This window comes from Nuphar pumila, chromosome 13, assembly GCF_984573655.1.
Source record: "Nuphar pumila chromosome 13, dmNupPumi1.hap1.1, whole genome shotgun sequence".
Taxonomy (NCBI): Eukaryota; Viridiplantae; Streptophyta; class Magnoliopsida; order Nymphaeales; family Nymphaeaceae; genus Nuphar; species Nuphar pumila.
The window spans coordinates 100,694,569-100,712,586 of record NC_143261.1 but is presented as its reverse complement, the minus strand read 5'-3'; the positions used below and the strand labels follow the sequence as shown (position 1 = coordinate 100,712,586).

Genomic DNA, 18,018 nt, shown 5'->3' with positions numbered 1-18,018 from the left:
CAAGGAAACCTTTTACCCGATCCAAATTATGTACAGGAGGATCCGACCCGATCTGGATTATGTACAATACAGTGTAATTGTAACATTGTAACTTTTTTTTTAATCAGGTCTGGATACACCAGACCCGGATCCACTCCCTTGTAATGTAAAATAAATACAAAGTTTTAGGTCACGATTTCATTCAGAAATCGTGATTACCGCAGGCCCCCTTTCTCTCTCTCTCTCTCTCTCTCTCTCTCTCTCTCTCTCTCTCTCTCTCTTCCCAATACAGATGCAGATGGAATTCTAACATGGTATCAGAGCTCAGATCTGTCTGAGGGCAAAAAAGGGTTCTGGCAGGTGCGGCAATCGAAGTTTTGAGGTTTTATCGTTCCTTCCTCTTTTCTACTCTTCTCCTTTTTCTTTCTTCCCTTATTCTTATCTCCTTTTCTGATTCTTTCTGTGTACCCACATCTCACATGGGGTTACTTCTCTCTTAATCTGAGGTTCACGTGAACTCAGACCTTAAAAAAATGAGTAGTTGTATTTCACGTGAATCGCTGAAATCGATTCACGTGAAACATCAGACCAATCGCGTGCCCTATTTCATTCCTTTTTGTTTGATATTACCTGTTTGAACTTCTTTATTGCTATCGTTTGTTCAATCTCCTCCACGCATCTATTTCTACATATTCAAATGTATTCTTGCTGAGTTGCTTCCTCCCTGTTTATTCCTTGCTGCTTGTCTAAAAATATATTTAAAGTTTTTTTTGCTAATTGTCTGAAAATACATTTAACGTGGGAAAAGTCTTCTCTCACATCAATATCAGCTTTCTGGAGTGCATAAAAGGGGAGGGGTTCAGTCTCACTATTGGGTTCAGTCTCTCTATTCCCTGATTCTGACAACAACAAAAAAACATTGTGTGAGAACTCTTGCACTTCGTGAACACTCTTATTGAACTTCACTCTCTATGGATCCTTATTCCTCTCAATCAAATCTCTCTTCAAGTTTTCTCAACCAACTCGTTTATGAAAAGTTGAATACCTCGAACTTCTTGATTTGGAAGAGACAAATCATTCCTTTTATAAGGAGCCAAGGTCTCTTAGGTCACCTGGATGGAACCACTCCAGTCCCACCAGAATTTGTTCCGAGGGAAGAGAAAGATGATCAAGGGGCGAGTTCGATCGTGTATGTCAAAAATATAGAATTTCTCAATTGGGAAAGGAAAGATCAATCAGTTGTTGTGTACATCACCTCAACCTTGTCTCAAGAGGTACTTGTTGTCATTCCCGACAATTATACAACACTACAACTCTGGGAACGACTGGTTCAGACGTATTCGCAGGTTTCTCAAGCAAGGATGGTTTTTCTAAAAAGGGAATTTCAGTTGTTAAGAAAAGACTCCATGACTATCATGGAATATTTGAACAAGATAAAGATCATCATAGATCAGCTTGCAGTTATAGGATGTGTCGTAAGTGACAATAACATGGTGCAACAAACTCTGAGTGGATTGGGATCTGACTACAATATGATAGTCACTTCACTATTGTGCCTCCCTGTTCTTCCTACCTTTGATGAGCTACGAGCCAAATTGATCTAGTATGAAATGACTCTAAAGGGATTCTCTGAAGAAAGTCACACTCATCCAAATTTTCAAGAAGTTTTTGCCACAGGCGTGACTTATGGTAGAGGACGGGGATGAGGAGGACAAGGGCAAAGTGGATACGGAGGGCGTGGTCTACTTCCCACTCCAAACATGCTAGCTCATGCGCAGGGACCAAGATCCATTCCTACCTGCTTCCTTTGTAACAAAAAGAGGCATATCAAGGCAAACTGTTGGCACAATCCAGAGAATAAAGGAAAGGGTCCACAAACAGAAACTAAAAGAAGATTAGCAAATACCAGAGACAGTGGAGAGATTAAAGATCTGTTGATATCTGCCTTGTCAGAGTTGAAATTGAAGCAGAGTGATGAAGGCACTTGGTTTGTTGACTCAGGGGTAGCGACTCATGTGACAGGCGATGCAGGTAAAATTTCTAACCCTATTCCTTATTTTAGAAAAAGTACGATTGTCACTGGAGATGGATCCCACCATCCTGTTTCTCATGTTGGAAAAACTGTCATTCCCATGTCACATTCCACTCATACTTTTTCTGATGTTCTACATGCTCCTGACATCAAGAAAAATAGTCTTTGTTTCTAAACTTATTGATGATAATAATGCCTCAGTTGAATTCACTCCCTTCTATGTGCAGGTCAAAGACCTACACACGAGGGAAACATTCGCTGAAGTAAAGAGACGAGGCAATATGTATGTCTTTGAAGAAGCTCCATGTCATGTTGTCTACCCGGTTCATCTGAATTCGAAGTCTTCACTAGAGTCATGTTCACCCTCTTCTGCTAATGTTTTTAGAATTTCTGAATGTAATAAGTCATTCTTGTGGCATAGTCGATTAGGACATTGTGGGAGTCATTTCATTGAAAAACTTGTTTCTAATAATCTCATTCCAAAAGAAAGTCTCAGTTGGGATGAGAGCAGTTATAAGTGTTCCAGTTGTCTTTCATGCAAGAGTCATGTATTGCCTTTCCATTCCATTAATAAGGGAGCTTCAAAACCTTTTGAGATAATTTGTTCTGATGTATGGGGACCCGCTCCAATTGTCTCTGGATCCGGGAGCAGATATTATCTAATTTTTGTTGATAACTATTCTCGATATACTTGGATATATTTCATGAAAAATAAGTCAGAAGTCTTCTCTCTATTTCAAAATTTTCTTTCTTTAGTCAAAAATCAATTTTCTGAGTCCATTCAATTTTTCTAATGTGATGGAGGTGGGGAGTTCTCATCCCGTGATTTTATTTATTTTCTTCGAAATAACGGAATAGGAAGAAGGGTATCCTGCCCTCACACCCCTCAACAGAATGAGATTGCTGAATAAAAACATAGTCATATTGTTGAAAGTGCCATGAGTATGCTTCATGACAGTAATCTTCCCATCAACCTATGAACGGAGGCTTTTCATTCTGCCGTGCATGTGATAAATAGACTGCTTATGGTTATTCTGGAAAATAAGTCCCCTTATCACTGTCTTTTTGGAGTTTATCCTAGTTATTAGGATCTGCGTGTTTTTTGGTGTGTCTGCTACATGCATATTGATCAGTCCTTGAGAAACAAGTTCTAGGACAAGGCCCAGAAGTGCAGATTTGTGGGATATGCAGATGACTACAAAGGATATAGGTGTTATGATCCCACCAACAAACGCATCAGAACCTCAAGAAATGTTATTTTTGATGAACAAAATTTTGATCACGGAGCTGACACAATGAACATGCCAACTGAAGTTTGCTATCCTTGGTTGAGCTCAGAACTTTTTGCTGGTTCCAATGAAGATTGTTCCTCAGACTGCTTACAGCAAGAAGAAGAGATATTTGAGAACACTGGGACGTCAGAATCACAGAATGGAGTGGAAGTACCCGGCATATACAAAGGCATCGTCTATTCTAGGCAGAGACTGACAGCATCAAGCCACTCAGACCATGTCTCAGTCGTCAATCCTACTCTTGAGGTCAGAAAATCAAATCGCATACGACATCCTATTGACAGGTGGGTTAGCTATAACTTCTCCCTGGATCTTCAACTATTTTTAACTGCCATCAATAAGAAAGATGAGCCCATTATGTACTATCAGGCAGCTACTTCTACCAAATGGGTAGAAGCCATGAATGATGAAATGCAAGTCTTGTATGAATGTGGAACCTGGGAAGTTGTTCCCAGACCACCAGACAAAAATGTTGTCGGATGTAAATGGGTCTATAAAATAAAGTACAAGCCAGATGAAACCATTGAACGATATAAGGCAAGGCTTGTGGCAAAAGGATTCACTCAAGAAGCAGGGCAAGACTATGATGAGACCTTTAGTCCAGTTGTAAGAATGGGAACAATTTGAATTATCATTTCTCTGGCGGTTGAATATGGATGGAAGTTGAGTCAACTTGATGTGAAAAATGCATTCTTGCATGGGGATTTGAAGGAGGAAGTATACATGGAACAACCCCCTGGATATCAAGAACAAAATTGTAAATCCCATGTGTGCAGGTTAAAAAGGGCTATCTACGGTCTGAAGCAAGCATCTCGCTCCTGGTTTGATAGCTTTTCGCTGGAGATTCAGAAACATGGATTTTCACGTTCCATGATGGACCACTCATTATTTATTTTTAGAAGCCAGCCTGTGACCACTCTATTATTAATCTACGTCGATGATATTATCATCACGGGAAACTCTGCGGGCCACATTCAAGAAGTTAAAGACTTGCTAGGTTAGAGGTTCAAAATGAAAGACCTTGGAGTTCTGCGTTATTTTCTTGGTGTAGAAATCGATAACCAGGCTCATGGCTTGACACTCACTCAACACAAGTACACCGTAGATGTTCTCAGCAAGGCAGGCATGAAAGACTGCAAACCTCTAGGAACTATGAGTGTGCTTCATCAAAAACTTAGTGCTTGTGATGGAGATCTGTGTGATGACCCCACTAGGTATCGAAACATAATAGGAATGTTGCAGTACCTTACTTTTACTAAACCTGATATTGTTTCTTAAGTCAATCAAGTGTCTCAATTCATGCATGCGCCACATACTGGACATATGGAAGCGGTCAAGAGGATCCTTAGATATCTGAAAGGGACTATTGGGGATGGATTGACATATTCACCACAGTCATGGCAAAGATGAGCACGAACTTACTGTGTATTATGATGCAGACTGGGCAAGAGATCCTAACGAACGAAGGTCTACATCAGGATATCGTGTCTTCATTGAAAGAAATTTAGTTTCTTAGAGTAGCAGAAAACAAAAAGCTATCGCTAGATCAAGCACTGAGGCTGAGTACAGATCCATGGCTTCTGCTGCTGCCGAAGTCACATGGGTCAGGCATCTACTAACAGAAGTAGGAGAAAAGATATCTCACACTACTTTGCTATGTGACAATCAAAGTGCTATCAGCATGTCATTCAATCCAGTACATCACAGTCGTGCTAAACACATTAAGATCGACCAACACTTTGTGAGACAGAAGGTTGAAGAAAAGGAGATTGAGCCTGAGTTCGTCAGTACTGAAAGACAAGTTGCAGACATATTTACCAAAGGGTTAACAAAGGATCGTTTTTAGATGCTTAAAAGCAAGTTGTTCATGGTCCAAAACCATGATCAACTTGAGAGGGGGTGAAAAAGGTACAAGGAAACCTTTTACCTGATCCAAATTATATACAGGAGGATCCGACCCGATCTGGATTATGTACAGTACAGTGTAATTGTAACATTGTAACATTTTTTTTAATCGGGTCTGGATACACCAGACCCGGATCCACTCCCTTGTAATGTAAAATAAATACAAAGTTTTAGGTCACGATTTCATTCAGAAATCGTGACTGCTGCAGGCCCCCTTTCTCGCATTCTTCTCTTTGTCTCTCTCTCTCTCTCTCTCTCTCTTCCCAATACAGGTGCAGATGGAATTCTAACAGCTTCCACGAGCACCAATATTTTTTATGAGATAGCTTTCCATGATTAAGCACGAACAAGCAGCCTCACGGCTCTGATACCATGTAAAGAAGCCCTCAAATATGGCCAGCAATCAAGTCTACTAGAGACTTGAATAGAAATATCTCTCACAAGATACACTAAATCACATAGATTTTACAAAATGCACCAAGGCACACACGTAGAAATATCAGAATATTATTGAGAAGAACATGAGAAAAGCTTGAAATCAAGCATAAAATACAAGAGGGCTACAGCCCTTTTTATATACAAAAGAGTGAGGCTGGCTAGCCGTTGGGCCAGTCTCCAATGGCTCTAAATAGAGCCGTTGGAAGCTGGCTAACGGCTAGTCATCCAGTCAACTCCTAACAGAATAAAAAAAAAGGAAATACAAAAATACAGAAATATAAAAAAAAAGAACAAATTACAAAAATACCTATATACGAAATATATTTAATATATATATACATGTACTGTCAAGCATATGCATATGTACAAATTCTAACAACCTTAACATCAAATGACCATGAATGATGACAATCTTAGTGACTGACAATAGCCTGCTGTTTTAAGTCATTGGCCTGACTTGGGAATCTTACTGAACCTGCATCAGAATGAATTTGAGTTGGTGTGACATGGCAATGTTGCACACATGCCTGCAATGTTGCACACATGCCTAAAAGGGAGACAATCTGAGTCAGCTGAGAGCATGAGACAGCGGACTGATCAAGTCCCCACTATTTGACATGATACCAGACAGTTGCTACTGATGTCTGAGTCCAGATTCATATTATTATGTTTTAAGGCAATGTTTAAAAGTTAGAAGATATTCTTCTTGGAAGACTAGACTGTTATAATCATACCTCCCTTTGGAATTGTTTGTCCTTCTGGACTTCAATTGCTTTCAAGACTTTCACAGCTACTGTGATATGACGCAAAGTGCACTTATAAACAGCTCCATAGGCCCCCTCTCCAATCTGAAGAGAATCAGAGAAGGATGAAGTTGCAGAAGCTATTTCTTCCCACTCAAACTTCTCAAATTGCTGATCCAGGTAAACACGTGTGTTTTCTAGCTTATGTTTCTCTTTCACTTCATGTGCAGCTATAATCTCGGCTACTTTCCTCTGTGCTTGTTCTCTTTCTAAGCATTCCTTTGCAAATTCAGCTTCCCTTTCAGCAGTTTCACGCTTTTCCTTTTCGTATCTTGCAAGTTCTCTAGCTTTCCCTTCTTTTGCGCTTATCACTTTGAGTCTATTTGCTTCTTTCATCTTGAGGCTGCTTAGCTCAGCTACCTAAGATAAAAGAATAGATATGATACACTTTTAGTAACCGCAATTATGACTATTAGCCAGAACAAATGAGTTTGGTCTAAAATAAAAAGGTTAAGCCTAAGGGATTTACTCTAGAGATAGATTAACTCTCATGAATTAGGTTTAATAAAATCAACTTTTGTACACCATCCTGTCTATTAATTTCACTAATCTGGGTATTTTGATCCTATTTTGAATTTCTGTCATCCTGGATTTTATTGGTTGAAAATCAGGGATGTAGAATGTGGGGATGAAACAAAAATATCTCAAATAAATAAATTTGATTTTTTCTATCAATCTCAAATAAATAAATTTGATGTATACCCTAACAAATATCTACTAGACTGAGACAGGGATCACCTCGCGAGAAGTATCAGACTTCTCATCTTGAGCCATCCTAAACATTTCTTGGACATGCCGAAGCTCAATTCTTAGTTTTTCTAGCTCATCACTGATCTGCAAAAAGTTGCAAATTAGTTAACTGCTGCTAATAACAAATTAGATCCTGAAGCAGGTAACTTATTCTTGAGACAATAAATGCAGGGTTTATTACCTGGCTATTTGACAATGATGAATCAGTTGGGGTGTCTGAATTAGAAGTCCGATCAGAAACCCCAGAATGGTAATCTGCTTGAATAGTTCTATTATCAGATGCACCATCCCTTTCCCCATGCATTTCATCATAACCAGAATCAATAGAGACAAATTCTTCCTCGTCATGAACTCCTGGGGACTTAGAATGGATCATGTCAATGGCACTAGGTATCCCACAATTATTATACTGATTTATAGTTAAAAGAGCCGTATAGCGCTGATCCACCAAGGATGAAGAATGCACACTTGATAGAGAATGCAACGGAGGTGAGGACAAGCTCGCATCTGACCATCCTGGTATCATAAGAACATAGATTAAGTAGCCATGTCAAAAAGGTCCAGCATAAAAAATGTGATTGTAGTATATTATCTAAAAGATATTTGCAAAAAGGCCCTGTCAATACTCCTGGCTTGATAAGAGGATAAAGAAAGAGGAAGCTTGCCATGACATTCATCAACCGCCACCAAAATGCATTGTGAAGAATGGTTCCTAAAATGCTCCCTAACCGACAAAAAATAAACTCTCTCTCTCTCTCTCTCTCTCTCTCTCTCTCTCTCTCTCTATATATATATATATATATATATATATATATATAGGAAATGAAAACCTACAAAATGGGCATTGCGCTAAATGAAACATGATAGTGGATTTCTGGTGTTTGTTTTAGAAATTCCGACCCCACAGATGCGTTCGGCATGATTGATTTACTAGAAATCAACACTTGGATCATGCCTTTTGGATGGAAAAATGGTATTTGGAGCCTCAAAAATTTATGAAAATTGTAGGCCGTTGGCCGCTGATTTTTTTAACCTTATAAAAAGCTATCCATTCATCCGAATCAAATGCTCCAAGAAATGATTCCTATAAAAACAAGCATATAGATCGCATCTGTACGGTCAGAATTTCGAGAAAATATCGGAAATCCAATAACATATTTCATTTAGCATGGTGCCCATTTTGTAGGTTTTCATCTCTCTCTCTCTCTCTCTCTCTCTCTCTATATATATATATATATATATATATATATATATATATATCCAAAAGAGTCTATTTGGTCATGTGTTTGTCCCCATTCACACTCCAGCAAATGGGAGCTGATTCTGAACCACATGGGAGCATGCTTCCATGAATATATGCTTAGGATGTTTTACCAATAAACTAAAAACAACAATTTCAACAAACTTAATTGCTTAAGGAAAAAAAATTTTTAAGGCAAGAGTTACATGCAGTGTTCTGAAAAGCGTTGAGGCGCTCCACCAAAAACCGAGGCGAGGAGTAAGCCTCGAGGCGCAAAGCGTAAGCCTCAAATTTTTTTTTTGAAAACTTTTAAAAAATTATAAAAAAATATCTAAAAATACAAATAAATAAAGAAATGCTTTATTGAAGAAATAACAACCAAAAAGAAATAAAAAATCTCAAATAAGTACTAAAAAATATGAGATTAACATATAAAAGTAACTAAAAACTGATTATATAATTGGAAAATATATAAGATTAACCCAAAAAAAGTTAAAATATACTAAGAAACTTATTACATAACTGAAATAACTGAAAAATGTATGAGATTAACCTACAAAAATTAAAATATATGAGATTATTCTAAAAAATATGAGATTAACATATAAAAGTAACTAAAAATGATTACATAACTGGAAAATATATGAGATTAACCAATAAAAGAAAAAATATACTAAGAAACCGTTTACATAACTGGAAAATATATGAGATTAACCAAAAAAAGTTAAAATATATGAGATTATTCTAAAAAATATGAGATTAACACATAAAAGTAACTAAAAAACTGATTACATAACAGGAAAATATATGAGATTAACCAACAAAAGTTAAAATATACTAAGAAACTGATTACATAACTGAAATAACTGGAAAATATATGAGATTATTCTAAAAAATATGAGATTAACATATAAAAGTAACTAAAAATTGATTACATAACTGGAAAATATATGAGATTAACCAACAAAAATTAAAATATACTAAGAAACTGATTACATAACTGAAATAACTGAAAAATATATGAGATTAACCTACAAAAGTTAAAATATATGAGATTATTCTAAAAAATATGAGATTAACATATGAAAGTAACTAAAAAACTGATTACATAACTGAAAAATATATGAAATTAACCAACAAAAGTTAAAATATATTAAGAAAATAATTACATGACTGAAATAACTGAAAAATATACGAGATTAACCAACAAAAGTTAAAATATAGTAATATACTAAGAAACTTATTACATAACTGAAATAACTGGAAAATATATGAGATTAACCTAAAAAATCTTTTTGATTATGTCCCAGAAGTCTTGTTGTAAAAAAAAAAATTGCGCCTTGAGGCACAGAGGGCCATGCCTCAAGGCGAGGCATGCCTTTTGCGCCTCAAGGCGCGTTTTTGATAACACTAGTCATATGTATAATGTATATGTAATTATACATAGTTTTGTAGGATTAGGATACACACACATATACAAATACTACTTATTGTTGCATTCTTTTTTTTGTTTGTTATTTTTTTATTTTGTACCTAAAAGGCACTTTTGTAATTTTGCTAGCTCATGCTAGATGCTATATGCTCGCTTTAGCTCATTGTTAGGATGGTAAAACAGCTAGTATGGCGAACTGTAGGACTTTGTTGTTAATGTAAACATATGTATATATACATATGTATCTCAGGGGCATTTTGGTCTTTTTACATATAAAGTCACAATAAGTGTATTTCTTTATTTTTTCCTTTTTCTTTTTCTTTAATTTAATTCCTGTAAATATTCCCAGCCTAAAGGGCTTTTTGGGAATACTCCATAGAGTCATTGGACCCTACCCAATGACTATATTTCTAGCCCTTGGGTAGGTCCCAATGGCTCTATAGAGCCTTCTCAAAGCGTACATATAGGAGTGTAACCCCCCTCTCCATGTATTTTTTTTCTTAAGGATTTTTTCCTATACAAGATACATTCTTTATGTGTGTTTCAGACCTTAAGTGGCCTATTTTAATATTGCCTTTGTGTTGGATGTAATGAAATGGTGGCCTTCCACAAATGCACGAAGAACTTGTTAGAATCCTCTGTAGAACCTGTATTGAGAGAAAGAGAGAAGAATAGAAGAAGAAGGGCTGCGGCTGTCACAATTTCAATCAATGAAATTGTGACCTAAAGACATATATTTATATGTTTTGGTATACAGAATGGATCCAGGTCTGGTATAATATCCAGACTCAGAATACAATGTACACTAGAACCCATATGAACTCGGGTCGGGTATATGATACAACTTTTTCACCTCCCCTCAAGTTGATCATGGTTTTGAACCATGAACAACTTGCCTTTAAGCATCCAAAAGCGATCTTTTGTCAAGCCCTTTGTAAAAATGTCTGCAACTTGTCTTTCAATATTAACAAATTCAGGCTCGATCTCTTTTTCTTCAATCTTTCGTCTCACAAAATGTTGGTCGATCTCAATATGCTTAGCGCGACTGTGATGTACTGGATTGAATGACATATTGAGAGCACTTTGATTGTCACACAACAAGGTAGATGGAGAGATTGTTTCTCCCACTTCAGTTAGTAAATGCTTGACCCATGTGACTTCGGCAGTAGCGGCAGCCATGGATCTATACTCAGCTTCAGTGCTTGATCTAGCAACAACCTTTTGTTTTTGACTACTCCAAGAGACTAAGTTTCTTCCAATAAAGACACAATATCCTGACGTAGACCTTCGTTCATCAGGATCTCCTGCCCAGTCTGCATTATAATATACAGTAAGTTCATGCACATCCTTGCCAGACGACTGTGAAGAATATATCAACCCATCTCCAATGGTCCCTTTCAGATATCTGAGTATCCTCTTAATCGCTTCCGTATGTACAGTACATGGTGCATGCATAAATTGAGACACTTGATTAACTGAATAAACAATATCAGGTCGAGTAAAAGTGAGATACTGCAACATCCCTATTAGACTGCGGTACCTGGTGGGGTCCTCACATAGGTCTCCATCATGAGTACTTAATTTTTGGTGGAGCACACTTGGAGTTGCTAAAAGTTTGCAGTCTTTCATACCTGCCTTATTGAGAACATCGATCGTATACTTGTGCTGAGTGAGAGTCAAGCCATGAGTCTGGCTATCGACTTCTATACCAAGAAAATAGCGCAAGGCCCCGAGATCTTTCATTTTGAACCTCTGACCTAATAGGTTTTTCACTTCTTTGATGTGATCTTCAGAGTTTCCTGTGATAACAATATCATCAACATAAATTAATAATAGAGTGATCACATTCTAACTTCTAAAAATGAATAATGAGTGATCCAGTAGAGAGCGTGAAAATCCACGCTTTTGAATCTAAAGGGAGAAGTTGTCAAACCAAGAACGAGAGACTTGTTTTAGGCCATAGATAGCTCTTTTTAGCCTGCACACATGTATTTTACAATTTTGCTCTTGATATCCAGGGGGTTGTTCCATGTAGACTTCCTCCTTCAAATCCCCATGCAAGAATGCATTTTTTACATCAAGCTGACTCAACTTCCATCCATGTTCAACAGCCAAGAAAAGAATAATTCGAATCATTCCCATTTGCACCACAGGGCTGAAGGTCTCATCATAGTCTTGCCCTGCTTCTTTAGTGAACCCTTTTGCCACCAGTCTTGCCTTGTATCGTTCAATGGTTCCATCTGGTTTATATTTTATTTTGTAGACCCATTTGCATCCGACGACATTTTTGTCAGGTGGTCTGAGAACGATTTCCCATGTTCCACATTCATGTAAGGCTTGCATTTCATCATTAATGGCTTCTACCCATTTGGTAGAAGTGGTTGCCTGATAGTACATAATAGGTTCATCTTCCTTATTCAGGGCAGTTAAAAAGAACTGAAAATCCAAGAAAAAATTGTTATAGCTGACCCACCTATCAATAGGATGTCGCTGCTGAGGTGTGATTTGAAAGGTCTGGCGTTGTCGTTCTTTGTCTAGTATAGCAAATGCCCTTGTATTTGCCTGGTACAAATGGTATTTTCTCCCCATTCTGTGATCTCGATGTGCCAATAGTCTCGGGCATTTCTTCTTCCTGCCGCCCACAACCTGGAGAACAAACTCCATTGGAACTAGCAAAAAGTTCTGAATTCAGCCAAGGGTAATAAACTTCGGTATTGGTAGGGGACATATCCGTTGTTCTAGCTTTGTGATCAAAATTTTGTTCATCAAAGATAACATTTCTTGAGATTCTGATACGTCTATTGGCGGGATCATAACACCTATATCCTTTGTAGTCGTTTGCATATCCCACAAATCTACACTTCTGAGCCTTGTCCTGAAACTTGTTTCTCAGAGACCGATCAATGTGCACATAACAAACACATCTCAAGGCATGCAAATCATGATAACTAGGATGAGCTCCAAAAAGACGGTAATAAGGAGACTTATTTTCAAGAACAACCATAGGCAATCTATTTATCACATATACGGTATAATGAAAAGCTTCTGTCTACAGATTGATGGGAAGATTGTTGTCATGGAGCATACTCATGGCACTTTCAATGATATGCTTGTGTTTTCGCTCAGCAATCCCATTTTGTTGAGGGGTGTGTGGACAAGACACCCTTCTTCCTATCCTATTATTTTGAAGAAAAGAAATAAAGTCACTAGATGAGAACTCCCCACCTCCATCACATTGGAAGAATTGAATGGACTCAGAGAATTGATTTTTTACTAAGGAAAGAAAATTTTGAAACAAAAGAAAAACTTCTGACTTATTTTTTATGAAATATATCCAGGTGTATCGAGAGTAGCTATCAACAAAGATTAGGTAGGATATATCTACTTCCAGATCTAGAGGCAACTGGGGCATGTCCCCATACATCATAACATATTACCTCAAAAGGCTTTGAAGCTCTCTTATTAATAGAGTGAAAAGGCAATACATGACTTTTGCATAAAAGACAACTGAAACACTTCTGACTTTTCTCATCCACATTGAGACTTTCTTTTGGAATGAGATTATTAGAAACAAGTTTCTCAATAAAATGATTCCCACAATGTCCTAATCGACTATGCCATAAGAAAATCTTATTACATTCATAAATACTAAAAACATTTGTTGAAGAGAAGGAACACAACTCTAATGAAGACTTCAAATCCAGATGAGTAGGGCGGACGAGATGACATGAAGCTTCTTCAAAGACATACATATTGCCTCGTCTCTTTCCTTCAATGAATGTTTCCCTCGTGCGAAGTGTTAAAATGTAAAACTGTACATATATGTGTATATAATAATATTATATTATTATATATATATATATATAAATACATTTTTCATTTCTTTCTTTTCTGTAATTTTTTTCCTTTATTTTTATTTTTTGTCTTTATGTCATCTAGTTCAGTTTGAACTAGAATGACTGTTGCTAGTCAAGTCCTGTCCAGACTTGACTAGCAATAGAGTTGTTGGACTGTGCCCAACAGCTCTATTGAGTCCTCTTTCAGCTGTGTATATAAAGGGGTGCAGCCCCTCTTGTATTTAACTCCAATGCTTCTTAAGCAATTGGTTTTTCATATCAATAAAGAATACATTTTTATTTTTATTTTGTTTCCAGTTATACCCTTTTTAAGGGTTATGCTTTAGTATCATTCTTGACACTTGCCCTTGTTAATCTAAGCTCGTGTTTCGAAGATCCCCATTTCATTTCATGGTATCAGAGCCGCGGAAGTACTAAATCTTGAGAAAAAGCTGCCTCGGTTTCTGTGCCCGTTTGCAAAAGTGTTCGCCACTTGAAGAGAAGTGTTTTATCACTTCATTGGAAAAGATTTCACATCTTGTTGTATTGTTTTTTTTTTCTTTCTTTTTCATTTTCCTTCTTGTTTCTCTTCTATCCCTATTCTTTCTCTCCTTGTAATCGATGGATGACAATGATAAAGTCACCATCATGCCTATGAAACTAAGCGATACGAACTATGTAACATGGGCTTCAATCATGAAGCACCATATATGGGGAAAAGGCTTATGGGGGATTGTGGATGGTTCCGATTCGGAACCTAAGCTATCTCTTACTAAAAAGAAGGGAGATAAAGAGGTCCCTCTATCGGAAGAAAAGAAAATCAAGGCTATTGCCTCATACGAGAAGAAATGGAAAGAATGGAGAATATCTCATGCGAAGATAATGTCATGGCTTATCAATAGCGTTGACATTAAAAAATGCTCAAGTCTTGCCAAATTTGATCATGCCGATAAGGCATGAGAATACCTTAAGAATATGTATTCCCTTAAAGATATTGCACACGTGTGCAACCTCCAAGAAAAAGTTCGAATGATGACACAAGGAGACAAAACTATTCGTGAATATTACAATGGGTTGTCCGAACTTTGGGAAGAACTTTCCCTTTTAGAACCAAAGTGGCATTGTGCCGAAGACATCGAGCTTCGTCAGAAACAACTCGATGCTGAACATTTTTACCAGTTTATCACTAGATTAAGGCCGGAATTTGAAACCACTAAATCGGCCCTACTTCACCGGGGAAAAATTCCTTCTATTGTTGAAACTATTGAAGAGTTAACAATGGAAGAAAATCGTCTCCGGAAAGGTTCTTTAAAAATTGAAGATGATTCCGTTTTAGCCGTGTCTAGACCAAAAAATCATGTTCGATCATATAGGCCTCCTCACTTTAACCGACAAAATGGTGACTATGATAAGAAAAAAGTTATTTGTCATCACTGTCATGAACGGGGACACTACAGGCCACAATGTCCCAAACTTAAGGAGCTGAGAGAAAAAAGAGCTGCAATTGCTGGATCGAAGCCTAAAGATCAGGATGAACCAGTTTCCCTGGCCCAACTAATGGAGATTCTTCAGCCTCTCATCAAAGGTGCATCTTCCTCATCTTAAGCTTCAACCGGCGCAGCAGCCTCATCTTTTTCTGATATAGGTAAAATTTCTTAGCTTCTTGACTCTGGTGCATCTTTTCATATGACCCCAAATAATCAAAGTCTATCCAAATGTGTTAAAAATAAAACAAGCATGTCAAAGGTCTTTACTGCTGATGGGACTTCTCTTGAAATAGAAGGAATAGTAAATTTTAAAAAAATTTATAAAACAAAAAAAAAAATTATTCCAGAAATTAGACATGTTCCCAAATTAAATTTAAATCTTTTATCTGTATCTCAAATTTCTGATTATGGGTGTAATATTTCTTTTTCTTCTCATGGTTGTTGGGTACAGGATCGCCAGTCAGGCAAGCTGATTGGGGAAGGCCATAGAGAAGGGGGACTCTATTACATGGATTTTTTGGAAATGCCGAAGAAAGCTTTTTGTTATAATATTCAAAAAATAGAGTTGGAACTGTGGCATAAGAGACTTGGTCACCCACATATAGCCAAAATCCAACATTTTCCAAATCTAGGGAAATTTTGTAACTCTGAATCATTTGATTGTAAAGATTGTATTCTCGGCAAAATGAAAAGATTACCATTTCAGAACAGAACCTTTTTCTCTTCAAGACCACTTGAATTAATACACTCGAATGTTTGGGGTCCTGCACCAGTAATTTCTAAAGGAGGATTTGTTTACTATGTTATTTTTGTCGATGATTTCTCCCGACATACGTGGATGTACTTTCTCAAACATAAGTCTGAAGTATTTTCATACTTTCAAACTTTTCATAATATGGTTAAAAACAAGTTTCAAAATGATATTACTATTTTTCGCACAGATTCAGGGGGAGAGTTTTTATCCACAGATTTTCAAAATTATCTTAAATTGCATGGCATCACACATCAAAGATCTTGTCCTTATACACCTCAACAAAATGGACTGGCAAAACGAAAACATCGCCATATTATAGAAACCACTAGGACTTTATTAATAGCAAATCAAGTCCCGAAAGACTTTTGGGCAGAAGCTGCCTTAACTGCCACCTATCTCATTAATAGGATGTCATCTTCTTTGTTACAAAATATCACTCCCATTGAAAAACTTATGAACATTTCTCCAGACTACTCTAGACTAAGAATATTTGGGTGCAAATGTTTCATATTTACTGACAAAAATGATAAACTTTCCCCTCGTGCGATTCCCTGTGCCTTTTTAGGATATGCTGAAAACCAGAAAGGTTATAGATGTTTTGACTTCAAAAATAATAAACTATATGTGTCTAGAAATGTTTCCTTTCTTGAAAAGGAGAGCTTCTTTGATTTTAGAAAATTAAAAGACGTCACTGAGTACTCCTTTTTGCTAGATCTAACATCAACATCTGATGAATATGACCTTGACTGTAACTTTGATGATGATCAAAGAATTATTGATCTTAATGTTGAAAATGAAGAAGTTCATAGAGATACTAGTATTCAATATTCCAGGCGACAAGAGTCTAATCCTCCATGTGCACTCGAGAAATATTCTAACATTCCAACTAGACAATCATCCCGAATCTCGAGGCCTCCAGGAAAGTTTGTATCATACGAGTCTTTCTCACCCACATATAGGGCAATTATTGCATTAATTCACTCATATGAAGAACCATCCACATATTTTCAAGCAAAAAATGATATCAAATGGATAGAAGCCATGAAAGCTGAATTAGATGCACTTGAAAAGGCTTCTACATGGAATATTCAAGATCTTCCTCCAGGGAAGAAAACTATAGGATGTCGATGGGTTTATAAAATTAAAACCAAGAGTGATGGTACTCTTGAAAGATATAAAGCCCGTTTAGTAGCCAAAGGTTATGCCCAAGAATATGGGATTGATTATGAAGAAACCTTTGCTCCGGTGGCTCGTATGACTACTATCCGAACCTTAATTGCCTTAGCTTCTATCAAAAAATGGTTTATTTTTCAAATGGATGTCAAAAATGTTTTTTTAAATGGAAAGCTAGTTGAAGAAGTATATATGAAACCCCCTCCTGGTCTAAGTATTCCTAAGGGTAAAGTCCTTCGCTTATAAAAAGCTTTTTATGGACTTAAACAAGCACCAAAAGCTTGGTATGATAGGTTTAGTCGTGTTATGATTGATATTGGTTTTCAATTCTGTTTAACTGACACTGCTTTGTTTATTAAGAATTCTGACGCAGGGATCATTGTGCTTCTTCTCTATGTGGATGATATGATCATCACCGAAAGCGATAAACAGGGAGTTGAAACAATCAAAACACTTCTTAAATCTCATTTTGAAATGACTGATTTGGGCTTGTTGAGATATTTTTTAGGCATTGAAGTTGCTTATTCTCCTAGAGGATATTTATTATCTCAGACTAAATTTGCTTTTGATATTGTTTTCAGGTCTGGTATTACTGATGATAAAGAAAGTTGACACTCCAGAAGTTGTTAATGTTAAAATGAAGATTGATGATGGAGAACTTCTTGCAGACCCTACTCCTTACAGACAGCTTATTGGGGCACTTTCCTATCTATCCATTACCAGACCAGATATAGCACATGTTGTTCATACAGCAAGTCAATTTCAACATGCTCCTACTTTTGTTCATATGGGAGCAGTCATGCGTATTATCAGATACATCAAGTCCTCTCTTTCACGAGGACTTTTCTTATCTTCCTCCTCTTCTCTTGATTTAATTGCATATACTGATGCTGATTG

The 18,018-nt window shown here is 36.9% G+C and overlaps 1 protein-coding gene across 6 annotated transcripts in view; it reads right to left on the bottom strand.

The window, feature by feature from the left end:
• LOC149819467 (U-box domain-containing protein 35-like) overlaps window positions 1-18,018 on the bottom strand; it is a 41,137-nt gene that overhangs the window by 6,338 nt on the left and 16,781 nt on the right. For all 6 annotated transcript variants that reach the window (XM_089985596.1, XM_089985595.1, XM_089985598.1 and 3 more), the window contains 3 exons: window positions 7,381-7,715; window positions 7,188-7,283; window positions 6,381-6,809 (listed from right to left, as the gene is read on the bottom strand). In XM_089985596.1, the coding sequence (XP_089841722.1) occupies window positions 6,381-6,809; window positions 7,188-7,283; window positions 7,381-7,715 (860 nt within the window). The remainder of the gene's footprint in view (window positions 1-6,380; window positions 6,810-7,187; window positions 7,284-7,380; window positions 7,716-18,018) is intronic.